This window comes from Rhea pennata, chromosome 2, assembly GCF_028389875.1.
Source record: "Rhea pennata isolate bPtePen1 chromosome 2, bPtePen1.pri, whole genome shotgun sequence".
Lineage (NCBI taxonomy): Eukaryota > Metazoa > Chordata > Aves > Rheiformes > Rheidae > Rhea > Rhea pennata.
In genome coordinates, this window is record NC_084664.1 from 63,420,123 (window position 1) to 63,435,145 (window position 15,023).

A 15,023-nucleotide genomic window follows, 5' to 3' on the forward strand; every position below is an offset into this window, starting at 1 on the left:
GCTAGCTAATTTCACCAGCTAAATTAGGGACATGAGGATCATTTTGTGCATGGTATTCCTAATAAATTCAATTCCTAATAAAAACACTCCTACATGTGAAAAAATTGCCACATAGGACTTCACATAGAACCATGAATGTCAAATGTCAAACCTAGGATTTGTACCTTGCATATTTTTTCCATATCAGGTAAAAAACTCTTCTGAGAAGCGCTCATCTGAAATAAATACTTTTTTTTCTTCAATACAAATTTCCATTAATGCAGATGATAACAGAAATCATAACACCGGATGATAGGCAACAGTCATATTATTTAATGAATTATCAGTAAGCTTGCACTCACTTCTTAGGATTATTATGGGTCCAGAAATGCAAGTGCATAGGTATCTTAGCATTAATTCTAAATTCAGCAATTTTTCAACAATTAAACTTTTAAGAGAAAATAAAGTTGTATTATTGGAGATGTTCAGAGCTTCTGCGTGGAAACACTTAATTATACAGGTAAATTTACCTATAACTGTCCTGTGACTTCACTGCTATTAATCAATATTTTTTTGAAGAATATTACTGAAATGCTTAAAATCTTGGCAGGTGAAACATCATTACCACATAGCAGTATATACTACCAATAAACTTACCCAAGAGAAGCCCACACATCCTATTCCACCACACAACATATCTGCAAGAAGAGCTGGGAAGGAACTGGCTGCAGGGAAGTAGGCAAAAAAGTATGGACTGTGCCAGTGAGTCACCTATATTAGGGGAAAAATAGTCATTTTTAACTACTACAGAAAATAAATTGTCATGAAATTGTAAAAGAATTTGAGGTTGGTGATGTGAACAGTTCTCCAGAATACAGCTGTAACATAGGATCCCAGTTTTTAGAGAAGTCTACATTGTTTTTATTTTCTCAATTTCTTATCTCTCTTCTTCCCAAATTAGAACGAAGAAGCTAAACTGAATTTTGTTCTTACAACCCCACCTCCCAACACCCCTAGAAATTGGAGTTCTCCATTTGTCAGCCTAGAGGACAGGAATTGCATGGGCAGTGGCAGTGTGTGTTTCAGCGCAGGTCACTGAACTGGTGCTTCTGCTTTCAGGGACTCTCCACGTTGTTTTGTTCTTTGATCTCTGTCATGAGACTGAACTAGCAAGGGTTCCTTAGTGAACAGAGGTCTAAGTGCTTCCTCTATTCTGTGCATAGCACTCTCTTGCCCACGTTCTTGAGTTATTCGTTTAAATTCAGATGCTAAATTTGGCCAAATAGCTCCTCACCACAAAATGAAACAATCCATTCAGCATCCAAAACTTCCTGTGCAAAATTAAACTATCCTCTCCTGTAACAAACTGTGATTTATGTACAATTCAAATTTGTACATACTGTTATGAGAGAACATCACAATAACTGCAAAAAACCTAGCGCATTAGCTTGCAGCAGCAACATTAAGAATCATCTTGTGAAATCTCTATGTAATTTTTAAGAATCTGTGAGATACCTGTTAGTGCTCCACAATTTGAATCGAACAAAATCTGAAAACAGGAAATGTATTGCCTGTGATAAAGCTTCTGGTTCTGTAGCTAACTCAGAGATCTCTGTATTGCACTATTCTGCATGCTGCAAACACCCCTTATATTTCCTGTTTTAATCTTTTTCATGCCAGCATCCAGCCCTTTCTAAAAGAAAAGGTTCCATGATATGGGAAGTCTGTCTTAACTCTTGCATATGCAATGCATTAGATGATAGAACTTTCTCTACTGCAGTATAACCTGTATATCTTTTGGATGCCCCATCTCTTTCAAATCAAACCAGCTCTGGCCCAAAACAATTTTCCTGTCTCTAAGCTAGCCCTGTCCATAATATAGCCAGGATTTCACTCTTTCTGGTCACTGGATACAAACTTTCTCAAACGAGGTATCCAAAGGCAAACTACTGTGGACATTTTAGCTTCTTTCTTGTATATGGTCAGGATATCTCTTTTTACTGCAATGATCTTTTTTTACAGCACTTGTGGCATGGATTTCATTTCTGATTTGCCATGTGAAAGCAAAGAGTATTGTCTTGTGACATTTCTCAGCTTTTTATTAATTTATTTCCTTCCTTCTTTCCTCTCCCCATTATCTGCTTCTTCAGGATTTCTGAGTAGGTTTAAGTTGTCTTTGGGATCAAGACGACCCAATAATGAAAGCATTTTGCTAAAAGACAAAGATCACTATGCCAAAGGAGTCACCTAGATACAGAAAACATCTACACTGACTCCTAATACCATCTCTGATGGAAATTATTTTTTTATTAAGTAAAATATGACTGTGATAAAAAATTCCAGAATCAAACTAACAAAAAAAAAAATCATATTTGCTTTTAGCCTAGGCAGAGATAAGCTTGTATATTAGTAAGAAACAGGAAGAGCATCAGCTATGAATTTTAAAGATACTAGAGAGGCATAAAAGTGTGTTTCTCTGTGTGTCATCTTTCACAAAACAGAAAAAAACAGGGTGGGATGTAGCTCTTCACAGGAAACACTGAATAGCTAAAAAAAAACCCCAACAACCAGCAGTTTCTGATAGGACCCACATGCACAGACTTTCACTGACATCCATAATCAGCCAGGGCTACCGTTGTTCATCTCCTCAGCTATAATACCCTGTGATCGGTAAGACTTGTGACATTCATCTTGGGCTAATCAAGTTAAACTGCCTACTTGCTGGGAGCCACTTGTTTGATAAAACACAGCAGATTCTAGTTGCAACTCACACAAAGCAGAAAACATCCAAAAGCCCCAGGGCAAGTGTAGCTGGTTCTTCTTCTCTTCTCCTGCCTCCCCTTCTCCCCTTCTCTTAACGCAGCTGTAAACTCATTTCTTTTGTTAAATTGGAACAGACACACATACACAAATACTGCAAAGAGCATGACATTGATGATGCTTGTTCATTCAGCCCTCTGCTGATAAACAATGACAGACAAGTGTCTTGGGTTCAGTAATCCCCTCTCCAGTGCCTCTCAGAGACATTTTCTTTCCAAGATTTCACCTACGAATACCTTTCTTTCTATGACTTGCTTAGTCTGAAAGATGGTCTTCCTTTACCACGGACTGGGGATAGGTATTCCAGCTCTAAGTTTATAGCTTATTGCCAATGTGAGATTGCAAATTAGCCTCGTCAGTACTGCTGCTTACCACCACAACTGAACTCAACCATTTTTCGCTCTAGAAAAGGAGATGTACTTTCAGAGAGCAAAGCAAGTCTGAGAGACAAAGGTGACTGCCACTAATATTTTTGTATCCAATTCCCTTCTAAACAGACTCACTGCTGTGGTGATCAGAGTTCAGTAGTTGTTCCCTCATTTCCTGTGCTAATATTAGGAACTTGGAACCATTATGGTCATTATCACAGAATGTCCTTTGAAGGTCTATATCTAATTTCACATGAAGTCTCCACAGATAAGTTTACTACTATGAACTCATGAATGCTCGTTTTCCTGTTAGGTAAAGACAGAATGCAATGGATACTGCATTACTGCTTGAGATAATTAATTAATCCTTGCTCTTCTGAACTTGTTGAAGTCACTTTTTAAGCCGTCAAGTAAGTAACAAATATCTGAACACATCCATCACAGTATATAAGTCAATATGAAAGAAAAGAAGAATCACTTATGGGATACTACTAGCTCTACCTAAGTGAGGTGGTGTTACCTTCTTCATGTTATTTACTCTCTTTGAAGAAGACCAGTTCCTCATTTATGGAGATAAGACTTTCCACTGTGAAATAGTGGAAAAGCATTGCAATAGAAAATTACCAGGTGCTACCTGTAATTGTTAATGTTGTCAGGAAAAGTGTGAAAGTTAATATCGTCAGTTGAAGAACATTAAGCAAAAATGTAACAGGGGACAGACTAGCAAGTTTCAGAAGTCCTAAAGATTAATTACAAATAGTTTTAAAGGTCTCTAAAACAAACACGAGCAAGTCTTCCTACGCTAACACAGTTCTTCCAATATTTCCTGTTTCTATGTGTTTGCACAGTACCATCATTTCACACTTCAGTTTCTGTGAGCACAGCTCACAGAGGCAGCCAACAGATGCAGCAGCTAGTGCAGTGCTATGCATAGAAGGGCACACAGAAGAGGACTGGAAACTCTGCTGAGGATACTGTACATGGGTTCTGCAGTGGCAGTGACGTGCTGCATGTCCCCAGCATCGACTGAAGCAACTATCCTTGGCGCATCAGAGGCCTCAACCCACACCAAGCTCCCAATGTGGGGAGGCTACTCTGCATGTCTGGGGCTGCAGGGGTGCTTGGGGACTCTTGCCACGGCTAGAGGAAGGAAGACAGTCTACCAGCCTGCAGATGTGTGCTAGTGGAGGATCTGTGTTGCCATGAAAAATATCTGCGAGAGATTAGCAGATTGCACAGCATTGGAAATGACAAAAAGGAGACTGATTGGATCTTCTGCAAGAGATGATACAAGGTATCTCATATATAAGAGCCTAACCCCCCCAAAGTACTAAAGGATGGACAGGCAGAAACTGTGCCTATCAGCTGAGAAAGGGAGATTCCCAAAACAGTGACAGCTGGAGGCTTGTGATTGCTGACACAAGGAGGATGATTCCCGTTCCACTTGCAGATCTGCACCTACAGAATAGATGCAATGCCCTTGCTGCAGATGAGGGGCTGGGAGCTTTGTCCAAAGAAGCATCTGAGCCAGCTGAGCCTGAGCCACGCAGCGTGGGTGATAGCAAAAGGAAACTAGGGAAAATAGGGGCCTACTGATGAATGTGGTCATAGACTTGGTGACAAAGGACATGGAAAAGGCCAAGGTGCTCAATGTCTTTTTCATTTGCCTACAGGAGTCCCAGATTCCTGAGACTTGTGGGGAAATCTGGAGCAAGGGAGACTTAATCTAGAGAAGGATCAGGTTAAGGAACATTTAAAGAAATTGGACATACACAAGTCCATGGAACACCCATGCACACCCATGTCAGTATGCACCCTCAAGCACTGGGAGAGTCGGCCCCTGCCTGTGCTACAGCACAGCTGTGCAGCAGCTATGTCTGTAAGCAGTCTCCTACCTACACGAATCAGACTGTGAGCTGATCCCACTAGCTCAGCTTCCTGGCTTGGCCTTGGACCTGCCTTGTCACTACAGGCTTGCCACTCTGCATCCTGGCTCCTTGCTGGTTAGGTCACTGCTTGCACCTGCCCTATTATTGCCCTCTGCTCCCAGCTCACCTTCCCTTGCAAACTAGATGGCCCTCATGGCTCCCTGACATCTAGCAAGGCTTTTGACACTGTCTCCTGTAACATCCTTGTTGGCACACTGAGGAAGTACAGACTAGGTAAGTGGACAGTGAAGTCAACTGAAAACTGACTAAACTGCTGGACTCAAAGGGTTGTAATCTGTAGCTTTGTGCTATCCAGCTGGAGGCCAATCGCTACTGGTGTACCCCTGGGGACCAATACTGTTTAATCTCTTCATTAATGACCTGTATGATGGGACAGAGTGTACCCGAAGCAAGTTTGCAGACAATACAAAATTGAGAAGAGTGGCTGACACAACAAACATATTGTGCTGGCACTCAGAGCATCAAGCTGCAGAAATAGGCCACCAGGAATCACCAAGTTCAACAAAGAGAAATGTGAAGTCCTGAATCTGATGAGGAATAACCCCCTGCACCAGTACAGTCTGGTGGCTAGCTAGCTGGAAAGCAGCTTTCCAGAAAAGGATCTGAGGATCCTGGTGAACAAGTTGATAATAAGCCAGTAATGTACCCTCAAGGCAAAAGCACCCAACAGCATCCTAGGCCTCATTAGGAAAAGTACTGCCAGCAGGTCAAGGGAGATGATTATTCCTCTCCGTTTGGCATTGGTGAGACCACATCTATAGCGCTGTATCCAGTTCTGCACTCCTCAGTACAAGAGTACATGCATATAATGAAGCGCCTCCAGCAATGGGCTATGAAGGTGATTAAGGGATTGCAGCACTTGGCATATGAAGAGAGGCTGAGAGAACTGGAACTGTTCAGCCTGCAGAAGAGAAATTTTAGGGAACATTATCAAAGTGTATAAATAGTGGCTGGAAAGGTGTAAAGCAGACAGACTCAGACCCTTCTCAGTCGTATCCAGTGACAGGACAGGAGGCAATGAATGCAATTTGAAATACAGGAAATTCCACTTTAACATAAGAAAAAGGTTTTTGTTTTTTTGTTTTTTACTGTGAGGCTGGTCAGACACTGAAGCAGGTTGCCCAGAGAGGTTATGGACTCTCCATCCTTATAGATATTCAACACCCAATTACATGCAGTCTTGAGCAACCTGTTCTAACCAGCTCTGCTCTGAGCAGGTGGGTTGGACTAGACCAATCTCCAGAGGTCCATTCCAGCCACAACCATTCTGTAATTCTGTGTTCACACAAGACTTCAGTACTTCGTATAAACAAGGCATAAGGAATAATCAGAGTTGCTTCAAGAACTAGGACCTTTGTCAAAAACCACTAATATTTTATACCATAGGAAAGTTTTGGATAGAGCATTTTTTCTTCAGAATATACTACTTTGTAAAAGTCAATTTATTTGTTGGGCACGTAAATATCAACAAAAATCAATTTATGTAAGAGGGAACACGATGTGTTCATGAAATAATTGGAATGCAATGTTTCACTTTATTCTGAAGGGACTCATCTTACTTTTTTTTAATTTGGTATTATTTTATTGAATATCACCAAAATAGTATTCTGATTGGTTCAAAGCAAAGTGTTTTCTGTTCTATTCCACACATTAAAGAAATGACTTTAGTTTCTTTCTCTAGTCAAAAAAGAAAGGCTTTCAGAATCAAATTTTTTTCAAGGATGTATTACGATCAGCTGGGTATGAATATTTGGTATAAATGGTCTTAAAAATAAACTACAGCATACTACAGTGCATGCAATATTAAACATATGATTATATAGAGGCAAGCATCCTTGGTATCTATGAACAGCAATGAGAGGATTTTCATGTGTTGGTCATAATTTTCTTATCAAATCTGCACTGATTTAATTCTGTTCGATTAAAACTTCAGAGATCTTTGAGTAGAGAGATTTCCACTGACTTCAGTGGAAGATTTGCCTGTGAAAGGACAGCACAGTTGGCTCCAAGACAAACAAGATAAAAACATATCAAATACCAAATATTTACATTGGTCAATGAAAAGGAATTGGTTTTACTATATACTGACTAAACACATTTACAAAGCAGTGGTTCCATGTCTTGTCATATAGTGATCATATCACCTATTTACATCCAGAGAAGAAACCAAAATTGATTATTGCAGATATCCAAAGGAGGGATTCCCCATTAACATTTACTAATCATCTGGTCTTCTGCAAGCTAATGAGCAATCTCAAGAGACAAGCATGTATTAAAATTATAAAAAGTAAACCATGAATGGAAAAAATAACAAGAAAGATTCAGAATTGAACCAACATCAGATGCTTTGTTTTGCACTCTGTTCAGTACTGATCTGTCCAAAGGATATTTAGGTAGCAACCATCTGCCTTAAAAAGCATGACAAAGTTGACATTTAGGAAAGTAAGTCAACAGAACAAGTATCGGGAAGAATAATATCTAGTCAACTCTGTAATAAAAAGAAGTCTCAGGAGAATTTTGACATTTAAAGATCAGCCTGAAGAAACATTTTATGTAAGGCAGACTAGTAAAAATCCCATTTTATAAAATATTTACTGGGCTTTGCAAGCAGCAAAAGCATCACATGAAACTGAAAGTTATGAAGCTTTACCATAATCAATTTAAGAGTGGAAAGAGGATTATTTCTAAAAGCAAGCCTCACATGAAGCGTAAGAATGATGTGATTATTTTTAGTAAGAACAGAAAACATGAATACTGTGAAGTGTTGGATCCTGTTTAACTACGGATATACAGTAGACTCAGGCCTTCTAAAAGCTAATCAGCACTAGAAATAACACTACTATTTCCAAGGTCTACCTAGACAGCTTCCATCCACACTTTCCTTAATGCCTTTGAATATTTAAGTACAGTATTGAGTATTACACTACAAATCCATTTTTTATACTACAGATTCATTTTTCTTACCCCTGGCATAATGATCTTCTCAATGTCTTTAAAGACATCCTCAAAGCTCTCAGGATCCTGGGGTGCACAATCTGGAATGAGGGGCCTCAGATATCCTGGTTCCACATCTGGGAAGACCTGTCTTTTATCTATCTTCTCCAGGTAATCTGCAACATAGTCCACCATCTCCTTCCCTCTCTTGCGAAACTCTGCAGCATCCATGGCTCTGGGAAGTACGAGTTAGTATCAGAAAAGCCCTAAAAGAAAGAAAAGTCACTTTTGAAAGAAAATATCACTAGTTCCTAAAAACTGACCTGTTATTTAGGTGACTTACAGGATGACTCGTCCTTTCTGCAAAAAATAGACTTTGTGTTCTTTTATTTTTGCATATGAGGCCAAAGCCTGCACAGTGTTGCAGTCTACTCCAGTCCAATGTCAGCTGGATTTTATATAGAGGTAAATCAGGCTGCTAGAGCTTTGATGTCTAGGTTGTGAGGCAGATTAGATTTTAATATAGATAGTCTGCATCTTTAACTCAGAGATTCAGAAATTACAGATTGAATCCTTACTGCGACTGGTTTACACAAGACTGACATTGTTCATGTATTATAATGAACTCTCCTACTTTTAAAAAAGAGGTGATGGAAAAGTATGCTGTGTGTGTCTATAAGCTGTAATAATCACAGTTTTTACAGTGATTTTTACAGCACTACACTGCCTTGTCATTTTATTATAGCTACTTCCTGCCTCCTGTCTTACATCTAGATTTTAGCTTATTTACTCTTTACAACGTGAATCCACATATTGTGCCTTTTACAACAGAGCCCTATTCCTTACTCAGGTTTCTAACAGAAAACAGCTAGAATTGATCTGTACTGTATTTTGCAGGAGGATGTGAGGAAGCTCTGCCTAGGGATATCTCTGTTCCCAACAAGTTGGGCTGGAGCTCTGTGTGCGCTATGAGCCATGCAGAAACCTGTGAGAGCACACTCAAGGTGATGTATGGTTAGGCTAGGAAAACTGGAGTCTGCTTGCAAAATGGTGTGCAAACATAAACTCACATTGCTAGGCTTCCAGCTCCTGCCAATATGGCTCACCGAACTTTTGCACTGTATGTGGCTGTGGGTTTTGACTGTTCAATGAACACAAAGTTGAGACCACAGAACATAAAAAGCTCTCATGAGTCTTTAAACACTCATGCTGATTAAGCGATACTGTTTTAGTATCTAGTATGAAAACTGGCAAGTGAAATAAAGATGCTCACTGCTGTTGTAAAGAACAGTTAAAGCTAGTTCACATACTTAAGATTTTCACTTTATAAGGAAATAATTATATTAAGCACAACCTAAGTAGTGAAGGACACCATTTTGAATGAAGAGAGACCTTTGTGTGATTTATTATATTTGAATTAGTACTGTCATATTATAAAAGACAGACATCATTGATATCTTCCATTCCAGACACATCTCTAATGCTACAAACAGGGGGTCGGGGGTTTGAGTGGAGCAGCTGCTGCTGCTATGTAAGAAGGCAGGGTGCAGCTGTAGGTCATGGACCGCTTGGAAAAGTGGGGATCTGCACAGTAGGGACTTCTAATCCGCCAGGAAATTGTTCTTGTTGCTATTGTGTTAGAGTTATATTACTGTCTCTAACCATTACGTAAGTGTTTATTTGGTGCACTCTGTATGTTTCTGAGAGGAGAATTAGGACCTTTCTCAAATCTTGCTGCTAGGTTGCCGGAAACACATTGCTAATAGTCAGTACGGTCATCAGACTATTCTGGTAGGCAGCTTTGCATGTCATCTCCCCTTTGAAAGACTGTGTTTAAGTAAGCAGTTCTGTGTCATCTGCGCTACAATCAGGATGCCTCTGTTTTTTCAGTACCCCCTCTACAAATCTTAAGTGCATTTCCATTTAACACATTTTGGATCATAATTCAAAATTATAATAGCCTTTCTAAGTAAGTCAGCAAGAAATGCAGTAATCAATATGTATCTCTGTTGCAGCAATACAATTACATCCCAACACAGTTTTTTGGTTTAGACATTTTCACCGGAAGAAATCTAAGTATTGTATTATTTTCTTTTTCAAAAATATCTCCAGCCTAAGCCTTAATTTACATGATCATTATCTGTTTTATGTGCTTCATTAATCAGTCAATTCCTATAGCACGCTCTAAAAAAACTTACAGTAATTTTTTTAAACTCTGTTCTCAGAGATGAACATTGCAAAAACAAGAATTCAAAGCCTAAATGCCAAAATAATGGCATTCAAGTTGTTTGTGAGTAAACTGACTCAGGACTTGGTCTTTTAATAACATTGCTGCTCATCACTGACTTACAGTTATTCCTGTGAACTTTTAATCATGGATCAGTTCAGCTGAATACTTCCTTCAATATCTGTGCATCCAATGACCTGTTAGTATATTGTCAGAACAGATAAAAATACCATTATACTTTCAGTGGTTCTCTAGTTCTATGTTATATCACAGTTGAAGATAGGGCATCATTTAACACAGGTTTCTGTGCATCACTTGTTCTTTTCCCAAAATATAAATCAAAGGACATAAACTAAATAGCATCATTTGCAAGCTCGTAACTCACAACACCCAAATAAATGTGCTTTATCCCATTACCACAGTATAAATATTATGTTACATGTCTTGTCACTGTTTTTGTATTACCTAGATTTTTTTGGATCAGAAATTCCTTTCTATTTCAAGTAATATTTGTATCACCTTATTGCTGCGTAAGATGTTGATATAATTCATTGTCATTTTTATTATCAGTAACGTGGACATAGTTCTTTTGGGGTATCAGTTTAAACAAATGAAGTTTAGATCTAAACATCTGATACATATTCTGTGATTTGGGCCTATCACCACTGAACTGAAATTTGTTAGTTCAATTTGACAAAATACACATTTTAGATAATCACTTTGAGAAGTTATTTGTCATTTGCTAACTATGGTTCTTCCCAAGAACTGGAGGACTAGTGGCTCATCCTCCTATCGTTTTGGCTGCACTACTTCTCTTGTAATGCAATGTTAAAATAGCATTCTCACAATGCAGGAAAAAGACTTAAATTACAGGAGAAACATACTGTTTTGCATGAGAGAAGTAATTCATCTAGAAAGCTTAAGCATAAAGAACGGGAGAATGAAACATCCATCCCAAATCTGCCATGAGTTACTGCAGTGTTATAAACTGATTTAAACTAGTATCTAGCAAATCTCACATGAAATGTTTCAATTCACTTTGATAAACAGAAATAAATAATTTTCTTCAACTTCAAGCAAAATTCTTCTTTTCCCCAATGACAATATTAGGAAATTAAAATAAACATCTGTCTATCCATGCATTTTCTTTCCTAAAAAGTCTTGGCTGAAAATTCCTTACCTACTATAATACATGCATCTCTAAAGGAACTGCGAATGTGCAGTACTTACATAGGAACACATTGTTCATTAATTTTTCCTTTTCATATTTTGTATCTGTCCTTCTGTGAGTGACAAAATCCACTTAAACTCTCCTCCCTATTCCTACTTTCTTCAACTGTTCATCATAGATTTCATTTCATTTGCTTAAAAGTATTACTTTTACTATTACTTAGTAATACTAAGTATTACTAGAAGAGAAAGAAGGAGAAAGAGAAGGGGAGAGAGAGAGAGAGAAGGAAAGAGAAAAAAGCGGATGGAGGTATATTTGACAGATTATAATTTTATAGACTGTTGCTCTCTGGTTCATCAAAGTAAAATAGAAAAGCACCTAACATCAATAAAATCTTAGCAGCTTTCATTAAACACAAAAAGAAGGAATGCATAGATTAGACACATTTATAGCACCTTAAACTGATGGCTCCATTGGCTGAAAAAATGTATTAACTGTATTTCTTTTCAAAACATGAGACAAGAGTACTTTCTATTCTGCAAACTAATTGTTGCAGAGTCAAATGTAATTTAAAGTCTTCAGACACTACAGTGACCTCACTGAAGCCAGGATGATTTTTGCTATTGAACTCAACAAGCTGGAGGCTTATTTTGCAGCTGTTGCTGCTGTTGGGCTGAACTTCTACTACTAGCAATAGGTGTATTGCCTGAATAAGGACTTCAGGATGAGCTTGATTTTAGCATGAGTAGAAAGGGATTGGCTCTGCTTTGTACTAATTTTACACACAGCAAGAATTAGGTATACATGTAACAGGCCCTGTATTTCATTTAACAATTTCATTTTCTGATTATAGATTATTATGTTCATCTCTAGCTGTCACTTGCAAAGAGTCTGGAACTTACTTATTTTCAGTTTTGAGGTCTTATTATGCTGAAGGGAAAGGGTTATTTCTGAGGAAAAACTCACCCTAAAAAATCACACACAGAAATTATCTGGAAATTTTTGTTATTATAAACACTTGAGAGAGAATTTCTGAAGGTCTGCATGGTTGTACCAAACTGTAACATCTGGAAAGACAAGATAAAAACTTCTGGATATAGGGCATCTGCATAAATGTACTTAAACAATTATAGCTGATTTACAGTCTATGTAAAAACAAGCAAATATAGAATGAGAGATGCACACTACATTGTGCAAACTTACATTAAAAGCATCCCAGTTTATCCCTAAAATATCAGAAGCTGGCTCTTTAGTAGCCAAGCTTCCAATTTCAGTAACCAGTTGTTGCATTAATTCAAATTTACCTACTCGGAGTCAATAACCACAAAGCTTAAAGGACAATGAATGTTACTTACTGTGAGTTGGTAAGGTTTTTCCTTCTCCCCTCTCTCTTCCTCGTCCCCTCTGTGACAGTTATAAAGTGCAGAGGATGCAGTTGCCGGTATATATAGGCAGAATATCCTCACCCCCTCAGCCTATCACAGCCAAGTGCTTTGCATTTAATGTTCAGCAGCAGCATCTCCCCCTCCTCCCACACCTCCTCCTGAATACATATCAGAAAATAACCTACCCAAAAGGCAAACTGATCTAACAGAGAAATGGTTGTTACCTATATTCACCGCTAAGTGAAGCAGGATATTTTTCATTATATGATCTCTACTAACAAGACCTAGAGTGAGTGTGTGATCACTTGCTCTCAGTCTGTTATACACTCTGTAACATTTCTACTGTGATTGCTCAAATTGCTGTAAAAGCAGCTTTCTGAACTACTTTTGTGAAATGTTATTTTCAGGAAAGAAACACATATATATTTGAAACACCACTCAAGCGACTGCGAGCTCTAAACAGGTATACATGAGGATTAACTGTGTGACAATAATCCGTGGATATGATACACTGCATCTAACTTTTTCCATCTTATTTTATCACATGTATACTTAAAAGCAATTAATATATATTTTTTTTCCTCTACTCTTCAGAAAAATGTTTGCTGAGGAGTTCTCTTTCCTAGGCAAGTACAGGTAACTGTCTGTCATTTTGTAGTTAGTTCCAGATTGTTTTAATAAAATACCATCAGCATTTCATAGTCCTGCACAGACCTGGGACAGCCACTTCTTCCAGACTTGGCTATAGCAGACTGCAGACAACCTTTTCTCTGAAAGGGGAAAAAACTGTCTTCTGACTTTGTCATACTTTTTTAAACTGTCATGGTTATGTTTGCTGTTATTATGATATTAACCCAATTATAACTCTGCTACAACTGTGAAAGAGCTTATTCGATGGAACGTAAAATAAAGATGGGCTCAAGGGTTTCATTGTGCTTGATGTGCTAGACTTTATTTTGTGATATGCCTTGCATATTCAGTTCTTGGGTTGTGTCTGTTATAATGATTAGTCCATAATCCTGTGAGCATTAAGAAATCTTGGAGTCGGCTCAATTGCTTTTTTTCATTGCAAACCAACTCTGTAGTGAGCACACTTACAGCCAGGACAAATTTGCACTCCATAAAAATAGAAATGCTTTGAAGACTTTCCCTATTTTAATTCTTTCCTTCTCCCCAAGTTCAGCTGAAAAGGTGGAAAATTCAAAATGTTCTGTGAAGGCATAAGAGATATAGAAACTGAGAATGTTTCCAGCAAAAATAGAAAGATAAATCAATCTGGCTTTAATGTTTCACCCAAATAACTTGCAAAAAGTAAACAAACTTCAAAGGAAATTAATAATTAAAATTGTAGTATTAAAATGCTGTTTTAATCAATCACTGTGTTGAAAAATCACCTCAAAAGAATTTGATATATTTTTACCTTTCTCCTGTACCTGTAACTTGCCTTAAAAAGTTGCTATGACCAAGGGATGCTTCCATCTTCTATTAAAATCGTATTTATGTTATTCTTTAAGAAAAAAAAGGAAGTAAAGAGTGGGAGGTACAACAGGTAAAGTGAAAAAGGGAAATTAAATACCCTTCTAAACAGCATATCCCACCTCTCTCTCTCTCTAATTCTAACAACTCTTCTGGCTTCATTTTTTTTTCTAACTCTTCTCATCAACTATTGGCAATACACAAATCATCACTTAATGGAATCCTTCTTTAGTGGATAAAACCAAGATCATTAAGTTTTCCATAACAGGTATTGGCTAAGTGGAAACTGCTGTGGCCCTGCAAATTTATTCCAGGCACTTGAGTGTGCTGGCTCTTTCACAAAGATCTCCTCTCATTGCTGAAACACAATGAAAAAAAGATCTCACCTTTACTGTAAAACTGTTTCAAAATTTGAGATACCAGTGTGTGAGAAGTAACAGATGATCAGGTTATGCTGTTAAGCAACTATTATATCATATTATTCACAACAGTTAATGGGAGACAGGTTTCAATCAGCCTGTTATTGCACACTGAGCTATGTCACCCTAATGATGATATACAATGATACAATGCCTATGCAATGATGGTACTAATTTATTATGATCGTAAAACCCTCACTGAGCTCTGGTCTGTGAATGAGGTCAGAGAGATAACACGTTTGAACAGGAGGCTCCAGCTCAGCACTGGAGAACAATACGGACAATGCTTAGCAGT

General features: G+C 38.0%; 1 protein-coding gene across 1 annotated transcript in view; it reads right to left on the reverse strand.

Moving 5' to 3' along the window:
- The window catches only part of DDC (dopa decarboxylase), a 53,348-nt gene extending 45,067 nt beyond the window's left edge, over positions 1 to 8,281 (reverse strand). Inside the window, 2 exon segments of the mRNA XM_062568496.1 lie at positions 637 to 750; positions 8,081 to 8,281. Of these exon segments, the coding sequence (XP_062424480.1) occupies positions 637 to 750; positions 8,081 to 8,281 (315 nt within the window).
- Between the last annotated feature and the right edge of the window lie 6,742 nt (positions 8,282 to 15,023).